This window comes from Scyliorhinus canicula, chromosome 1, assembly GCF_902713615.1.
Source record: "Scyliorhinus canicula chromosome 1, sScyCan1.1, whole genome shotgun sequence".
NCBI lineage: Eukaryota > Metazoa > Chordata > Chondrichthyes > Carcharhiniformes > Scyliorhinidae > Scyliorhinus > Scyliorhinus canicula.
Genome location: NC_052146.1, coordinates 307,344,569 through 307,359,789, shown reverse-complemented (window position 1 = coordinate 307,359,789; position 15,221 = coordinate 307,344,569). Strand labels below are relative to the sequence as shown.

The following is a 15,221-nucleotide window of genomic DNA, read 5'->3' as shown; positions in this document are numbered from 1 at the left end:
CGGCGGCCGCTAGTGAGTCTGTGCATGTGCGCGGCGGCCGCTAGTGTGTCTGTGCATGCGCACGGCGGCCGCTAGTGAGTCTGTGCATGCGCACGGCGGCCGCTAGTGAGTCTGTGCATGCGCACGGCGGCCGCTAGTGAGTCTGTGCATGCGCACGGCGGCCGCTAGTGTGTCTGTGCATGCACGCGGCGGCCGCTAGTGTGTCTGTGCATGCGCACGGCGGCCGCTAGTGTGTCTGTGCATGCGCGCGGCGGCCGCTAGTGTGTCTGTGCATGCGCGCGGCGGCCGCTAGTGTGTCTGTGCATGTGCACGGCGGCCGCTAGTGTGTCTGTGCATGCGCACGGCGGCCGCTAGTGTGTCTGTGCATGCGCACGGCGGCCGCTAGTGTGTCTGTGCATGTGCACGGCGGCCGCTAGTGTGTCTGTGCATGTGCACGGCGGCCGCTAGTGTGTCTGTGCATGTGCACGGCGGCCGCTAGTGTGTCCGTGCATGTGCACGGCGGCCACTAGTGTGTCTGTGCATGTGCACGGCGGCCGCTAGTGTGTCTGTGCATGTGCACGGCGGCCGCTAGGGTGTCCGTGCATGTGCACGGCGGCCGCTAGTGTGTCTGTGCATGCGCACGGCGGCCGCTAGTGTGTCCGTGCATGTGCACGGCGGCCGCTAGTGTGTCTGTGCATGTGCACGGCGGCCGCTAGTGTGTCCGTGCATGTGCACGGCGGCCGCTAGTGTGTCTGTGCATGTGCACGGCGGTCGCTACGCTAGTGTGTCCGTGCATGTGCACGGCGGCCACTAGTGTGTCTGTGCATGTGCACGGCGGCCGCTAGTGTGTCTGTGCATGCGCACGGCGGCCGCTAGTGTGTCTGTGCATGTGCACGGCGGCCGCTAGTGTGTCTGTGCATGTGCGCGGCGGCCGCTAGTGTGTCTGTGCATGCGCACGGTGGCAGCTAGTGTGTCTGTGCATGCGCGCGGCGGCAGCTAGTGTGTCTGTGCATGCGCACGGCGGCCGCTAGTGTGTCTGTGCATGTGCGCGGCGGCCGCTAGTGTGTCTGTGCATGTGCACGGCGGCAGCTAGTGTGTCTGTGCATGTGCGCGGCGGCCGCTAGTGTGTCTGTGCATGCGCACGGCGGCAGCTAGTGTGTCTGTGCATGTGCGCGGCGGCCGCTAGTGTGTCTGTGCATGCGCACGGCGGCCGCTAGTGTGTCTGTGCATGCGCGCGGCGGCAACTAGTGTGTCTGTGCATGCGCACGGCGGCCGCTAGTGTGTCTGTGCATGTGCGCGGCGGCCGCTAGTGTGTCTGTGCATGCGCACGGCGGCCGCTAGTGAGTCTGTGCATGTGCGCGGCGGCCGCTAGTGTGTCTGTGCATGTGCGCGGCGGCCGCTAGTGTGTCTGTGCATGCGCACGGCGGCCACTAGTGTGTCTGTGCATGTGCGCGGCGGCCGCTAGTGAGTCTGTGCATGCGCACGGCGGCCACTAGTGTGTCTGTGCATGCGCACGGCGGCCGCTAGTGTGTCTGTGCATGCGCACGGCGGCCGCTAGTGTGTCTGTGCATGCGCACGGCGGCCGCTAGTGAGTCTGTGCATGCGCACGGCGGCCGCTAGTGAGTCTGTGCATGCGCACGGCGGCCGCTAGTGAGTCTGTGCATGCGCACGGCGGCCGCTAGTGAGTCTGTGCATGCGCACGGCGGCCGCTAGTGTGTCTGTGCAGGCGCACGGCGGCCGCTAGTGTGTCTGTGCATGTGCGCGGCGGCCGCTAGTGTGTCTGTGCATGTGCGCGGCGGCCGCTAGTGTGTCTGTGCATGTGCACGGCGGCCGCTAGTGTGTCTGTGCATGTGCACGGCGGCCGCTAGTGTGTCTGTGCATGCGCACGGCGGCCGCTAGTGTGTCTGTGCATGCGCACGGCGGCCGCTAGTGTGTCTGTGCATGTGCACGGCGGCCGCTAGTGTGTCTGTGCATGCGCACGGCGGCCGCTAGTGTGTCTGTGCATGCACACGGTGGCCGCTAGTGTGTCTGTGCATGGGCATGGCGGCCGCTAGTGTGTCTGTGCATGTGCACGGCGGCCGCTAGTGTGTCTGTGCATGCACACGGCGGCCGCTAGTGTGTCTGTGCATGTGCACGGCGGCCGCTAGTGTGTCTGTGCATGCGCACGGCGGCCGCTAGTGTGTCTGTGCATGCACACGGCGGCTGCTAGTGTGTCTGTGCATGCACACGGCGGCCGCTAGTGTGTCTGTGCATGCACACGGCGGCCGCTAGTGTGTCTGTGCAGGCGCACGGCGGCCGCTAGTGTGTCTGTGCATGCGCACGGCGGCCGCTAGTGTGTCTGTGCATGCGCACGGCGGCCGCTAGTGTGTCTGTGCATGCGCACGGCGGCCGCTAGTGTGTCTGTGCATGCACACGGCGGCCGCTAGTGTGTCTGTGCATGCACATGGCGGCCGCTAGTGTGTCTGTGCATGCGCACGGCGGCCGCTAGTGTGTCTGTGCATGCACACGGCGGCCGCTAGTGTGTCTGTGCATGCGCACGGCGGCCGCTAGTGTGTCTGTGCATGCGCACGGCGGCCGCTAGTGTGTCTGTGCATGCGCACGGCGGCCGCTAGTGTGTCTGTGCATGCGCACGGCGGCCGCTAGTGTGTCTGTGCATGCGCACGGCGGCCGCTAGTGTGTCTGTGCATGTGCGCGGCGGCCGCTAGTGTGTCTGTGCATGCGCGCGGCGGCCGCTAGTGTGTCTGTGCATGTGCGCGGCGGCCGCTAGTGTGTCTGTGCATGCGCACGGCGGCCGCTAGTGTGTCTGTGCATGTGCACGGCGGCCGCTAGTGTGTCTGTGCATGCACGCGGCGGCCGCTAGTGTGTCTGTGCATGTGCGCGGCGGCCGCTAGTGTGTCTGTGCATGTGCACGGCGGCCGCTAGTGTGTCTGTGCATGCACGCGGCGGCCGCTAGTGTGTCTGTGCATGTGCACGGCGGCCGCTAGTGTGTATGTGCATGCACACGGCGGCCGCTAGTGTGTCTGTGCATGTGCACGGCGGCCGCTAGTGTGTATGTGCATGCACACGGCGGCCGCTAGTGTGTCTGTGCAGGCGCACGGCGGCCGCTAGTGTGTCTGTGCATGCGCACGGCGGCCGCTAGTGTGTCTGTGCATGCGCACGGCGGCCTCTAGTGTGTCTGTGCATGTGCACGGCGGCCGCTAGGGTGTCTGTGCAGGCGCACGGCGGCCGCTAGGGTGTCTGTGCAGGCGCACGGCGGCCGCTAGTGTGTCTGTGCATGCGCACGGCGGCCGCTAGTGTGTCTGTGCAGGCGCACGGCGGCCGCTAGGGTGTCTGTGCATGCGCGCGGCGGCCGACCTCGGCGCAGGCACCGCCGATATGGCGGACCCACACAGTGGGCCCACACGGAGGAAGGTAGGTCCCCCCAGATCGCGATGGCCCGCCGATCGGTGGCCATGGATCGGTGGCCGCTGATCGCGGGCCCGGTCACGGCTGAGGCCCCCCCCGGAATCAGATTCCACCCGCCCCCCATCAGGACCGCCACCGCGGCCACAGGTCTGATCTCCCGCTGGGTGGTATCAGATGTAAACCACGCCAGTGGGAACTCGGCAGGTCGACCGTGTATAATCGACACAGGGGCCTCTTCTAGTGGCCCCCGACCGGCAGTGCGTCGACCACGCGCACGCAACCAGCGGGCCCGCGGAGAATCGCGGAAGCACCGTCGGACCGCATTTTCGGCATGAACGGCTATTCTCCGCCCCGCGCCGGGTACGATACCAGCACGGAGGGTCGGAGAATCCCACCCTATGTTTCTATATTAGTCGTTCCTCCTTAGCTTGTACGAAGGCCTTCCGCACATGTCCACCCATTTCCGTTTCCTGTTTTGATACAATAAGTTGTGTAAAGGCTTGAGAATAGTTGCTAGATTAGATACAAACCTTTCATAATAGTTGAATAAGCCCCCAAACTATCACATTGATATATGGGTGGCACAGTAGCATAGTGGTTTGCACTGTTGCTTCACAGCTCCAGGGTCCCAGGTTCGATTCCCGGCTTGGGTCACTGTCTGTATGGAGTCTGCACGTTCTCCCCGTGTCTGCGTGGGTTTCCTCCGGGTGCTCCGGTTTCCTCCCACAAGTCCTGAAACATGTGCTGTTAGGTAATTTGGACATTCTGAATTCTCCCTCTGTACCTGAACAGGCGCCGGAATGTGGCGATTCGGGGATTTTCACAGTAACTTCATTGCAGTGTTAACATAAGTGTACTTGTGACAATAAAAATTATTATTATAGTTACTGTGAAAATCCCCGAGTCACTAAGAGAAATAAAACACAGCAAGAATGCACAAAACCTGACCGGACAGATGGTCTGAGAAAGCTGGGCAGAGAGCAAGGGAAGTCTAGATTAAATTGCATTTATTTAATTGCAAGAGTCCTAACGGGCAAGGCAGATGAACTCAGGGCATGGGTGGGTACATGGGACTGGGATATTATAGCTGTTACTGAAACATGGCTAAAGGAGGGGCAGGACTGGCAGCTCAATGTTCCAGGGTACAGATGCTATCGGAAAGATAGAACAGAAGATAGGAGAGGAGGGGGAGGTGTGTTTTTGATTAGGGACAGTATCACGGCTGTACAGAGAGAGGATATATCCGAGGGTTCGCCCATTGAGTCTATATGGGTAGAACTGAAAAATAAGAAGGGTGAGATCACTTTGATAGGACTGTACTATAGACCCCAATATAATCAATTGAGAAGCAAATATGTAAGGAGATTACAGGTAGCTTCAAAAAAGATAGGTGGTAATAGTTGGGGGACTTTAACTTTCCCAACATTAACTGGGACAGCCAAAGCATTCGGGGTTTGGATGGAGAGAAATTTGTTGAGTGTATTCAGGAGGAATTTCTCATTCAATATGTGGATGGCCCGACTAGAGAGGGGGCAAAACGTGACCTCCTCTTGGGAAATAAGGAGGGGCAGGTGATGGAAGTGTTAGTGAGGGATCATTATGGACCAGTGACCATAATTCTATTACTTTTAAGATAGCTATGGAGAATGATAGGTCTGGCCCAAAAGTTAAAATTCTCAATTGGGGCAAGGCCAATGTTGATCGTATTAGGCAGGACCTTTTTGAGTATAAAAATTGGCAAGTCATGTTGCAGCTGTAGAGAACCTTAGTTAAGTCACACTTGGAGTATAGTGTTCAATTCTGGTCGCCACTCAACCAGAAGGATGTGGAGGTTTTAGAGAGGGTGCAGAAGAGATTTTTCAGGATGTTGCCTGGTATGGCGGTCATTAGCAATGAGGAGAGGTTGAATAAACTCGGTTTGTTCTCACTGGAACGTCGACGGTTGAGGGGCGACTTGATAGAGGGCTACAAAATTATGAGGGGCATAGACAGAGTGGATCGTCAGAGGCTTTTTCCCAAGGTAGAGCGGTCAATTACTAGGGGACATATGTTTAAGGTGCGAGGGACAAGGTTTAGAGGAGATGTATGAGGCAAGTTTTTTTACACAGAGGGTAGTGGGTGCCTGGAACTCGCTGCCAGAGGAGGTGGTGGAAGCAGGGACGATAGTGACATTTAAGGGGCATCTTGACAAATACATGAATAGGATGGGAATAGAGGGGTACGGACCCCGGAAGTGTAGAAGATTTTAGTTTAGACGGGCAGCATGGTCGGCGCAGGCTTGGAGGGCCGAAGGGCCTGTTCCTTGTGCTGTACTTTTCTTTGTTCTTTGGTTCTTTGTTGAACTTTCAAAAGTTTACTGGGGGAGTCTGCTGGCAGGCAAAGGGACGGCTGGTAAGTGTGAGGCGTTCAGAAGTGTGTTCACCAGGATTCAGGGTAAGCAAATTCCTTTTAGAGTAAAGGGTGAGGCTGGTAGAAGTAGGGAACCTTGGATGACTCAGGATATTGAGGCCCTGCTCAAAAAGAAGAAGGAAGCATATGACGTGCATAAGCAGCTGGGATCAAGTGGATCCCTTGAAGAGTATAGAGATTGTTGGAGTAGAGTACAGAGAGATATCAGGAGGGCAATATGTGTAAATTTACAAGAGATGGGTAAGATCCTAAATGAATATTTCTCATCAGTATTTACTGTTGAGAAAGGCATGGGTGTTCGGAAACTTGGGGAAATAAATAGTGATGCCTTGAGGAGTGTACATGTTAGACAGAAAGAGGTGCTGGAAGTCTCAAAGTGCATCAAAGTAGATAAATCTCCAGGACCTTATGAAATGTATCCCAGGACGTTGTGGGAGGCTAGGGAGGAAATTGCCGGCCCCCTAGCTGAGATATTTAAATCATCGACAGCCACAGGAGAGGTGCCTGAAAACTGGAGGGTAGCAAATGTGCCTTTGTTTAAGAAGGACCGCAGTAGCCTGTGAGCTACAGACCAGGGTGTCTAACATCTGTGGTTGGTAAATTGCCAGAAGGTATTCTGAGGGACAGGATCTGCAGGCATTTAGACAGGCAAGGACTGATTAGGAACTCAGCATGGCTTTGTGAGTGGAAAATCAGGTCTCACAAATTTGATGAGTTGTTTGAAAGGGTAACCAAGAAGGTAGATGAGGGCAGTGCAGTCGACATTGTCTACATAGACTTTAGCAAGGCCTTTGACAGGGTACCGCATGGTACGTTGTTGCATAAGGTTAACTCTCATGGGATCCAGGGTGAGGAAGCCAATTGGATACAAAGTTGGCTTGGCGACCGAAGCCAAAGGGTGGTTGTGGAGGGTTGTTTTTCAAACAAGAGGCCTGTGACCAGCGGTGTGCCTCAGGGATCGTGCTGGGTCTACTGTTATTTGTTATATATATATAAATGATTTGGATGAGAATGTAGGAAGCATGGTTAATAAATTTGTAGATGACACCAAGATTTGGTTGCACAGTGTACAGTGAAGTAGGTTATCTATGATTCAAACGGGATCTTGACCAATTGGGCCAGTGGGGCGATGAATGGCAGATGGAGTTTAATTTGGATAAATGTGAGGTGATGCATTTTGGTCGATCGAATCAGGTCAGGACCTATTCAGTTAATGGTTGGGAGTTGGGGAGAGTTACGGAACAAAGAGATCTAGGAATACAGGTTCATAGCTCCTTGAAAGTAATAATAATAATTATTATTATTTGTGTCACAAATAGGCTTCCATTAACACTGCAATTAAGTTACTGTAAAAATCCCCAAGTCGCCACATTCCGGCGCCTGTTCGGGTACACAGAGGGAGAATTCAGAATGTACAAATTACCGTCTTTCGGGACTTGTGGGAGGAAACCGGAGCACCCGGAAGAACCCATGCAGACAAGGGGAGAATGTGCAGACTCCGCACAGACAGTGACCCAAGCCGGGAGTCGAACCTGGGAACCTGGTGCTGTGAAGCAACAGTGCTAACCACTGTGCTACCGTGCCGCCCATGTCACAGGTGGACAGGGTGGTGAAGAAGGCATTCAGCATTTTTGGTTTCATTGGTCAGAACATTGAATACAGGAGTTGGGACGTCTTGCTGAAGTTGTACAAGACATTAGTAAGGTCACACTTGGAATGCTGTGTACAGTTCTGGTCACCCTATTATTGAAAGGATATTATTAACTAGAAAGAGTGTGGAAAAGATTTACAAGGATGCTACCAGGACTTGATGGTTTGAGTTATAAGGAAAGGCTGGATAGACTGGGACCTTTTTCCCTGTTATGGAGGCTTCGGGGTGATCTTATAGAGGCCTACAAAATAATGAGGGGCATAGATAAGGTAGATTTACATAGAATTTACAGTGCAGAAGGAGGCCATTCGGCCCATCGAGTCTGCACCGGCTCCTGGAAAGAGCACCCTACCCAAGGTTAACATCTCCACCCTATCCCCATAACCCAGTAACCCCACCCAACACTAAGGGCAATTTTGGACACTAGGGGCAATTTATCATGGCCAATCCACCTAACCTGCACATCTTTGGGCTGTGGGAGGAAACTGGAGCACCCGGAGGAAACCCACGCACACACGGGGAGGATGTGCAGACTCCGCACTGACAGTGACCCAAGCCGGAATCGAACCTGGGACCCTGGAGCTGTGAAGCGATTGTGCTATCCACAATTCTACTGAGACTTTGGTTGAGGAAAGGGCAAGACTGGCAACTAAATATCCCAGGGTATAGATGCTTCAGGAGGGATAGAGAGGGAGGTAAAATGGGCGGAGGAGTTGCATTAATAGTCAGAGATGATATCACAGCTGTGATTAAGGAGGGCACGATGGAGGTTTTGAGCACTGAGGCAATATGGGTAGAGCTAAGAAATAGGAAGGGTGCAGTAACATTGTTGGGACTTCACTACAGGCCTCCCAAAAGCGAGCGTGAAGTAGAGGTACAAATATGTAGACAGATTATAGAAAAATGTAGGAGCAATAGGGTGGTTGTGATGGGAGATTTTAACTTCCCCAGCATTGAATGGGACTCATGTAGTTTTGGAGGCGTAGATGAAGCAGAATTTTTCAGGAGCATCCAGGAGTATTTTTTAGAGCAGTATGTAAATAGTCCAACTCGGGAAGGGGCCATACTGGACCTGGTATTGGGGAATGATCCCGGCCAGGTGGTTGAAGTTTCAGTCAGTGATTACTTTGGGAATAGCGATCACAATTCCGTCAGTTTTAGAATACTCATGGACAAAGACGATTGTGGTCCTAAAGGAAGAGTGCTAAATTGGGGAAAGGCAGAGTATAACAAAATTCGGCAGGAGCTAGGGAATGTGGATCGTGAGCAGCTGTTTAAGGGTAAATCCACATTTGAAATGTGGGAGTCTTTTAAGGAAGGGTTGATTAGAGTGCAGAACAGGCATGTCCATGTGAAAATGAGAGATAGAAATGGCAAGATTAGGGAACCATGGATGATGGGTGGAATTGTGAGACTAGCTAAGATGAAAAAGGAAGCAGACATAAGATTGAGGCAACTCAAAACTGATGAAGCTTTGGAGGAATATCGGGAAAGTAGGACAAATCTCAAACGCGCAATAAAGAGGGCTAAAAGGGGTCATGAAATATCTTTGGCTAACAGTGTTAAGGAAAATCCCAAAGCCTTTTATTTGTATATAAGGAGAAAGAGGGTAACTAGAGAAATGATTGGCCCACTCAAAGACAAAAGAGGGAATTTATGCGTGGAGTCAGAGGAAATGGGTGAGATTCTTAATGAGTACTTTGCATCGGTAATCACCAAGGAGAGAGATATGATGGATGTTGAGGCTAGGGGTGGATGTTTAAATACTCTAGGTCAAGTTGGCATAAGGAAGGGGGAGGTTTTGGGTATTCTAAAAGGCATTAAGGTGGACAAGTCCCCAGGACCGGATGGGATCTATCCCAGATTACTGAGGGAAGTGAGGGACGAAATAGTGGGGCATAAACAGATATCTTTGCAGCATCCTTGAGCACAGGTGAGGTCCCGGAGGACTGGAGAATTGCTAATGTTTTCCCTTTGTTTAAGAAGGGTAGCAGGGATAATCCAGGGAATTATAGACCTGTGAGCTTGACGTCAGTGTTGGCAAACTGTTGGAGAACATACTGAGAGATAGGATCTATTCACATTTGGAAGAAAATAGACTTATCAGTGAGAGGCAGCATGGTTTTGTGCAGGGAAGGTCATGTCTTACAAACCTAATAGAATTCTTTGAGGAAGTGACAAAGTTAATTGATGAGGGAAGGGCTGTTGATGTCATATACTTGGACTTCAGTAAGGCTTTTGATAAAGTTACCCATGGCAGGTTGATGGAAAAAGTGAAGTCGTATGGGGTTCAGGGTGTACTAGCTAGATGGATAAAGAACTGTCTGGGCAACAGGAGACAGAGAGTAGTGGTGGAAGGGAGTTTCTCAAAATGGAGAAAGGTGACTAGTGGTGTTCCACAGGGATCCGTGCTCGGACCACTATTGTTTGTGATGTACATAAATGATCTGGACGAAGGTATAGGTCGTCTGATTAGCAAGTTTACACATCGTACTAAGATTGGTGGAGTTGAAAATAAAAATTGCTTATTGTCACGAGTAGGCTTCAATGAAGTTACTGTAAAAAGCCCCTAGTCGGGCGGCACGGTGGCACAGTGGTTAGCATTGCTGCCTACAGCGCTGAGTTTCAAATCCCGGCCCTGGGTCACTGTCTGTGAGGAGTTTGCACATTCTCCCCATGTCTGCGTGGGTTTCACCCCCACAACCCAAAGATGTGCAGGTTAGGTGGATTGGCCATGTTAAATTGCCCCTTAATTGGAAAAAATGAATTGGATATTCTAAATTTATAACAAGAAAAAAAAAAGCCCCTAGTCACCACATTCCGGCGCCTGTCCGGGGAGGCTGGTACGGGAATCGAACCGTGCTGCTGGCCTGCTTGGTCTGCTTTAAAAGCCAGCGATTTAGCCCAGTGAGCTAAACCAGCCAGATAGCGAGGAGGACTGTCAGAGAATACAGCAAAATATAGATAGATTGGAGAGTTGGGCAGAGAAATGGCAGATGGAGTTCAATCCAGGCAAATGCGAGGTGATGCATTTTGGAAGATCTAATTCAAGAGCGGACTCTACGGTCAATGGAAGAGTCCTGGGGAAAATTGATGTGCAGAGAGATCTGGGAGTTCAGGTCCATTGTACCCTGAAGGTGGCAACGCAGGTCGATAGAGTGGTCAAGAAGGCATACAGCATGCTTGCCTTCATCGGACGGGGTATTGAGTACAAGAGTTGGCAGGTCATGTTACAGTTGTATAGGACTTTAGTTAAGCCACATTTGGAATACTGCGTGCAGTTCTGGTCGCCACATTACCAGAAGGATGTGGATGCTTTAGAGAGGGTGTAGAGGAGGTTCACCAGGATGTTGCCTGGTATGGAGGGTGCTAGCTATGAAGAAAGGTTGAGTAGATTAGGATTGTTTTTATTGGAAAGACAGAGGTTGAGGGGGGACCTGTTTGAGGTCTACAAAATTATGAGAGGTATGGACAGGGTGGAGAGCAACAAGCTTTTTCCAAGAGTGGGGGTGTCAATTACAAGGGGTCACGATTTCAAGGTGAGAGGGGAAAGTTTAAGGGAGATGAGCGTGGAAAGTTTTTTTATGCAGAGGGTGGTGGGTGCCTGGAACGCTTGGCCAGCGGAGGTGGTAGAGGTGGGCACGATAGCATCATTTAAGATGCACCTGGACAGATATATGAACGGGCGGGGAACAGAGGGAAGTAGATCCTTGGAAAATAGGCGACAGGTTTAGATAAAGGATCTGGATCGGCGCAGGCTGGGAGGACCGAAGGGCCTGTTCCTGTGCTGTAATTTTCTTTGTTCTTTGTTCTCTTTATTCATTTGCTCTCATTATTACTGACGTAAGACTGAAGTAAAACTGAAAGGGAAATACAAACAGCAATTCATTTCAGTCAGCATATTTTCCATTTAAAAACTTTTTATTGATCTCTCAGTTGCCTTATTTTAACTTTTAAAATGATATTTGAAACATTAGATTGTAATTAATTAACTGAAACATGATAATTAATATCAGTCATTGTTTTCTCTGTGTTACAGGGCGATGAAAGCAATGATTCCAAGCTTTTTGCATTGGCCATTCTGCTGAGCAGTATGTTTGTGTACAACAGCAAGGGAACAATCGACCAGCAGGCACTCCAGGACATCAAGTATCCTTAACATGAGATTCTTAATTCTGTTTCTATCTTCCCTGCCTCTGAGTTGTGGACTCGAGTCCCACTCCAGGATTTAAAGGCCATGGAAGGTACATTCATAATGCGGTCAAACAGTTTGAGTCAATCAATTTGCAAATCCTTCAAAAATGCCAATAGCTGGTGGTAAGAGTGGGAGAGAGTCTCGGCCAGCCACACTTGATGTGAAGTGGTGCCCCTCAAGCTCTAAGCTCCTGCTATCAGACTGGTGACCCATTCGGGAAAGTATTAGCTATGGAAACAGAAAAAGGTCCGCCTGAGTGCACCATGAGGTGCAGGAAGAGAATTTGAATTGGAACGGTTAATGATGCTCCTCTTTAATTGTTTGAGATCAAAGAATAACATAGGACAATTTCAGATCAGACTCATTGACCCGAATATGAATCACATCCAACCCAATATTGGGTTGTGCCAATTTTAAGCAGCAGCAGGAATTCGGCATTACATATACATCTAAGGCAGTGATTGATATATCCACTCTGCACCCCTTTACTGCTAAAGGGATATTGTAGAGCCATGTGAAATATAGATTTTCTCAGTGGACAGAAATTTGATGTGAAGCCAAAAACAGGATTCTGTATTATCACAGTATAGACCATCAGTTTTGGTAGATAGTAATTATGTTGCGGGACTAATAATCCTGAGATTGCTTCGGAGACACGGGGTGAGATTTTCTCCAATATCGGTAAAGGCTGAAAAAGCGGCATTGAGGCGCTGACAGCCATAGCGGCTTTTCTGTATATGCTGTGGGATTTTGAAGGAAAAGAAGGATTGTAGGGTTCCATGATATCCTGCTGGCAGACAGCCTCTGAATCACCTACCCCACCATTAAGTCAGCAATTTGATGAACCGGACATTTCTCTGGCTTTCTCTGGTACCCCATGTCATTACCTTGGCATCCCCAGCATACCCCTCTCCTCCTGAACGTGGCACTTACCTCTGAGCTCCTCGGAGATCTGCTCATCAGATACATGGCTTTTGAGACCAGTTGTGCTTTGTGACGCTCTGACATCACGCCACCTTAGACGCATTATTTGTTGTGAGGTAAGTCAGTAAAGTTGCCACAGTCCCAGATGACCATAGGCTGCTTTCCCCTTTGAGGGGGAGAGCTGACTGGGGTGGTTTAACCTGAGGGTCACCACACCTCAGGTGCGGGGCAAGGTTGAGAAGGCGGGGCCTTCATGAATAACCTCAGCCTGTACGGGAATTGAACCCACGCTGCTGGCCTGGGTCTCCATCACAAACCAGATAGATAGAAGATAGAAGAACAGCACAGAACAGGCCCTTCGGCCCTCGATGTTGTGCCGAGCAATGATCACCCTACTCAAACCCACCCTATAGATGTCCAGCCAAATGAGCTAAACCGGCCCCCAGTTGTGCAGTATGATTGTGCAATGTTTGGGCCTGATAATTTATTACAACAAAGCTCCTGACATTGGACAATGGGAATCACAGCTCGCCACTGATGGGGGGAGAAGACAATCGCTTCCTGCTTTTACATCAACGTGAAACATATCTTTGGCCCACTTGTGATATTTTCCGCTCTCATCGCCAAACCTGACTGATGCGAATGGCAGCTGAAAATGCCGGCCATCTGGTGTAATTTACTTCTCCGGCCAGAAATGTGTTCAGGAGTAAAACAATTGATCGTGTGGGAAGTTGTGAGGTGTTGATCCCAACACCTTCCTTGCATTAGGTTGAGGCAAGAAGGTAAATGATAGAACATAGAACAGTACAGCACAGAACAGGCCCTTCGGCCCTCGATGTTGTGCCGAGCAATGATCACCCTACTCAAACCCACGTATCCACCCTATACCCGTAACCCAACAACCCCCCCTTTAACCTTACTTTTAGGACACTACGGGCAATTTAGCATGGCCAATCCACCTAACCCGCACATCTTTGGACTGTGGGAGGAAACCGGAGCACCCGGAGGAAACCCACGCACACACGGGGAGGACGTGCAGACTCCGCACAGACAGTGACCCAGCCGGGAATCGAACCTGGGACCCTGGAGCTGTGAAGCATTTATGCTAACCACCATGCTACCCTGCTGCCCACCGTGCTGATAACGTTCCAGCCCAAAAGTTAATTGAGATCCTTAAGTGAACAACTAATGTCCTCCTGAGGGCTTCAGCTTGCTGCTACTGGTATTTGCTGCTGGTATTTAGGGGGACTCACCATGTCGTTTGCCTGTGCCCTAGCGGAGGGCTAGGGGACTCTTGTTCATAGACAATTGGTGCCTGATCGAGGGACCAGGCATGAGGAAAGAGGGTAGCTGCTGGGAGTTATCCTCTTTCTTTTCCTCCACCTTTCCCCTCTGGGGAGTGGGAGCAAGATATTTCTTTTGGAAATTATTTTAATTAAATTTTTAACATCTCATACAAAAGAATATAAAAGATGTGAACCAGAACATACATTTTTTAAACCAAATTCCATGAACAAAGTTTTTACAAAGACTCTTACCGCCGAGAACCATACCCGGCTACTCCCCGATGAACAAATAAGCACCCTTAAACTCTAGCAGTGACCAATTCTTTGAAGCACCTTATAAACTGTCACCATCTTCGATAGAATCGCTCAATCGACCCTCTCAAGATGTATTTGACCGTCTTGAGATGCACAAACTCCAAATCACCTAGCCACGCTAAAGCCTTCAGGGGTCCCGCCACCTTCCAGCCCAAGAGGCCACGTCTCTATGCCATCAACGAAGCGAAGGCCAGGACATCCTCCCCCCCCCCCCCCCCCCACCCCCCTGCCTTCTGTCCGCAGTTCAGGTACATTAGAGACCCCAAATCTCACTTCCAGCGTGCAGGGTTCCACCCCCACATTCAGGATCACTCCAATCCCGAGGGAGACACCCCGATCCCGAGCGGGAGACACCCCGATCACGACGGGGAGACACCCCGATCCCGAGCGGGAGACACCCCGATCCCGAGGGAGAAACCCCGCTCCCGAGCGGGAGACACCCCGATCCCGAGCGGGAGACACCCCGATCCAGAGGGAGACACCCCGATCCCGAGGGAGACACCCCGATCCCGAGGGGGGGACTCCCCTATCCCGAGGAGGAAACCCCGATCCTGAGGGAGACACCCTGATCCTGAGGGTGGGACAACCCGATCCCGAGGGAGAAACCCCGATCCCGAGGGAGACACCCCGATCCCGAGGGAGACACCCTGATCCCGAGGGGGGACTCCCCTATCCCGAGGGAGAAACCCCGATCCCGAGGGAGACACCCTGATCCTGAGGGTGGGACAACCCGATCCCGAGGGAGACACCCCGATCCCGAGGGAGACACCCCGATCCCAAGGGAGACACCCTGATCCCGAGGGGGACGCCCCGATCCCGAGGGAGACACCCCGATCCCGAGGGAGAAACCCTGATCCCGAGGGAGACACCCCGATCCCAAGGGGGGACACCCCGATCCAGAGGGAGACACCCCGATGCCGAGGGGGACACCCTGATCCCGAGGGGGACGCCCTGATCCTGAGGGGGACACCCCGATCCCGAGGGAGACACCCCGATTCCGAGGGGGACATAGTTTGCATAAACATGGCACCAGGTAGCTTCCCGCTATTCACCCGGC

At 52.1% G+C, this 15,221-nt stretch overlaps 1 protein-coding gene across 1 annotated transcript in view; it reads left to right on the top strand.

Annotated features, from left to right (window-relative positions):
- The window catches only part of LOC119976580 (guanylate-binding protein 1-like), a 395,381-nt gene that overhangs the window by 19,413 nt on the left and 360,747 nt on the right, over nucleotides 1–15,221 (top strand). Inside the window, exon 3 of the mRNA XM_038817184.1 lies at nucleotides 11,484–11,593. Within this exon, the coding sequence (XP_038673112.1) occupies nucleotides 11,484–11,593 (110 nt within the window). The remainder of the gene's footprint in view (nucleotides 1–11,483; nucleotides 11,594–15,221) is intronic.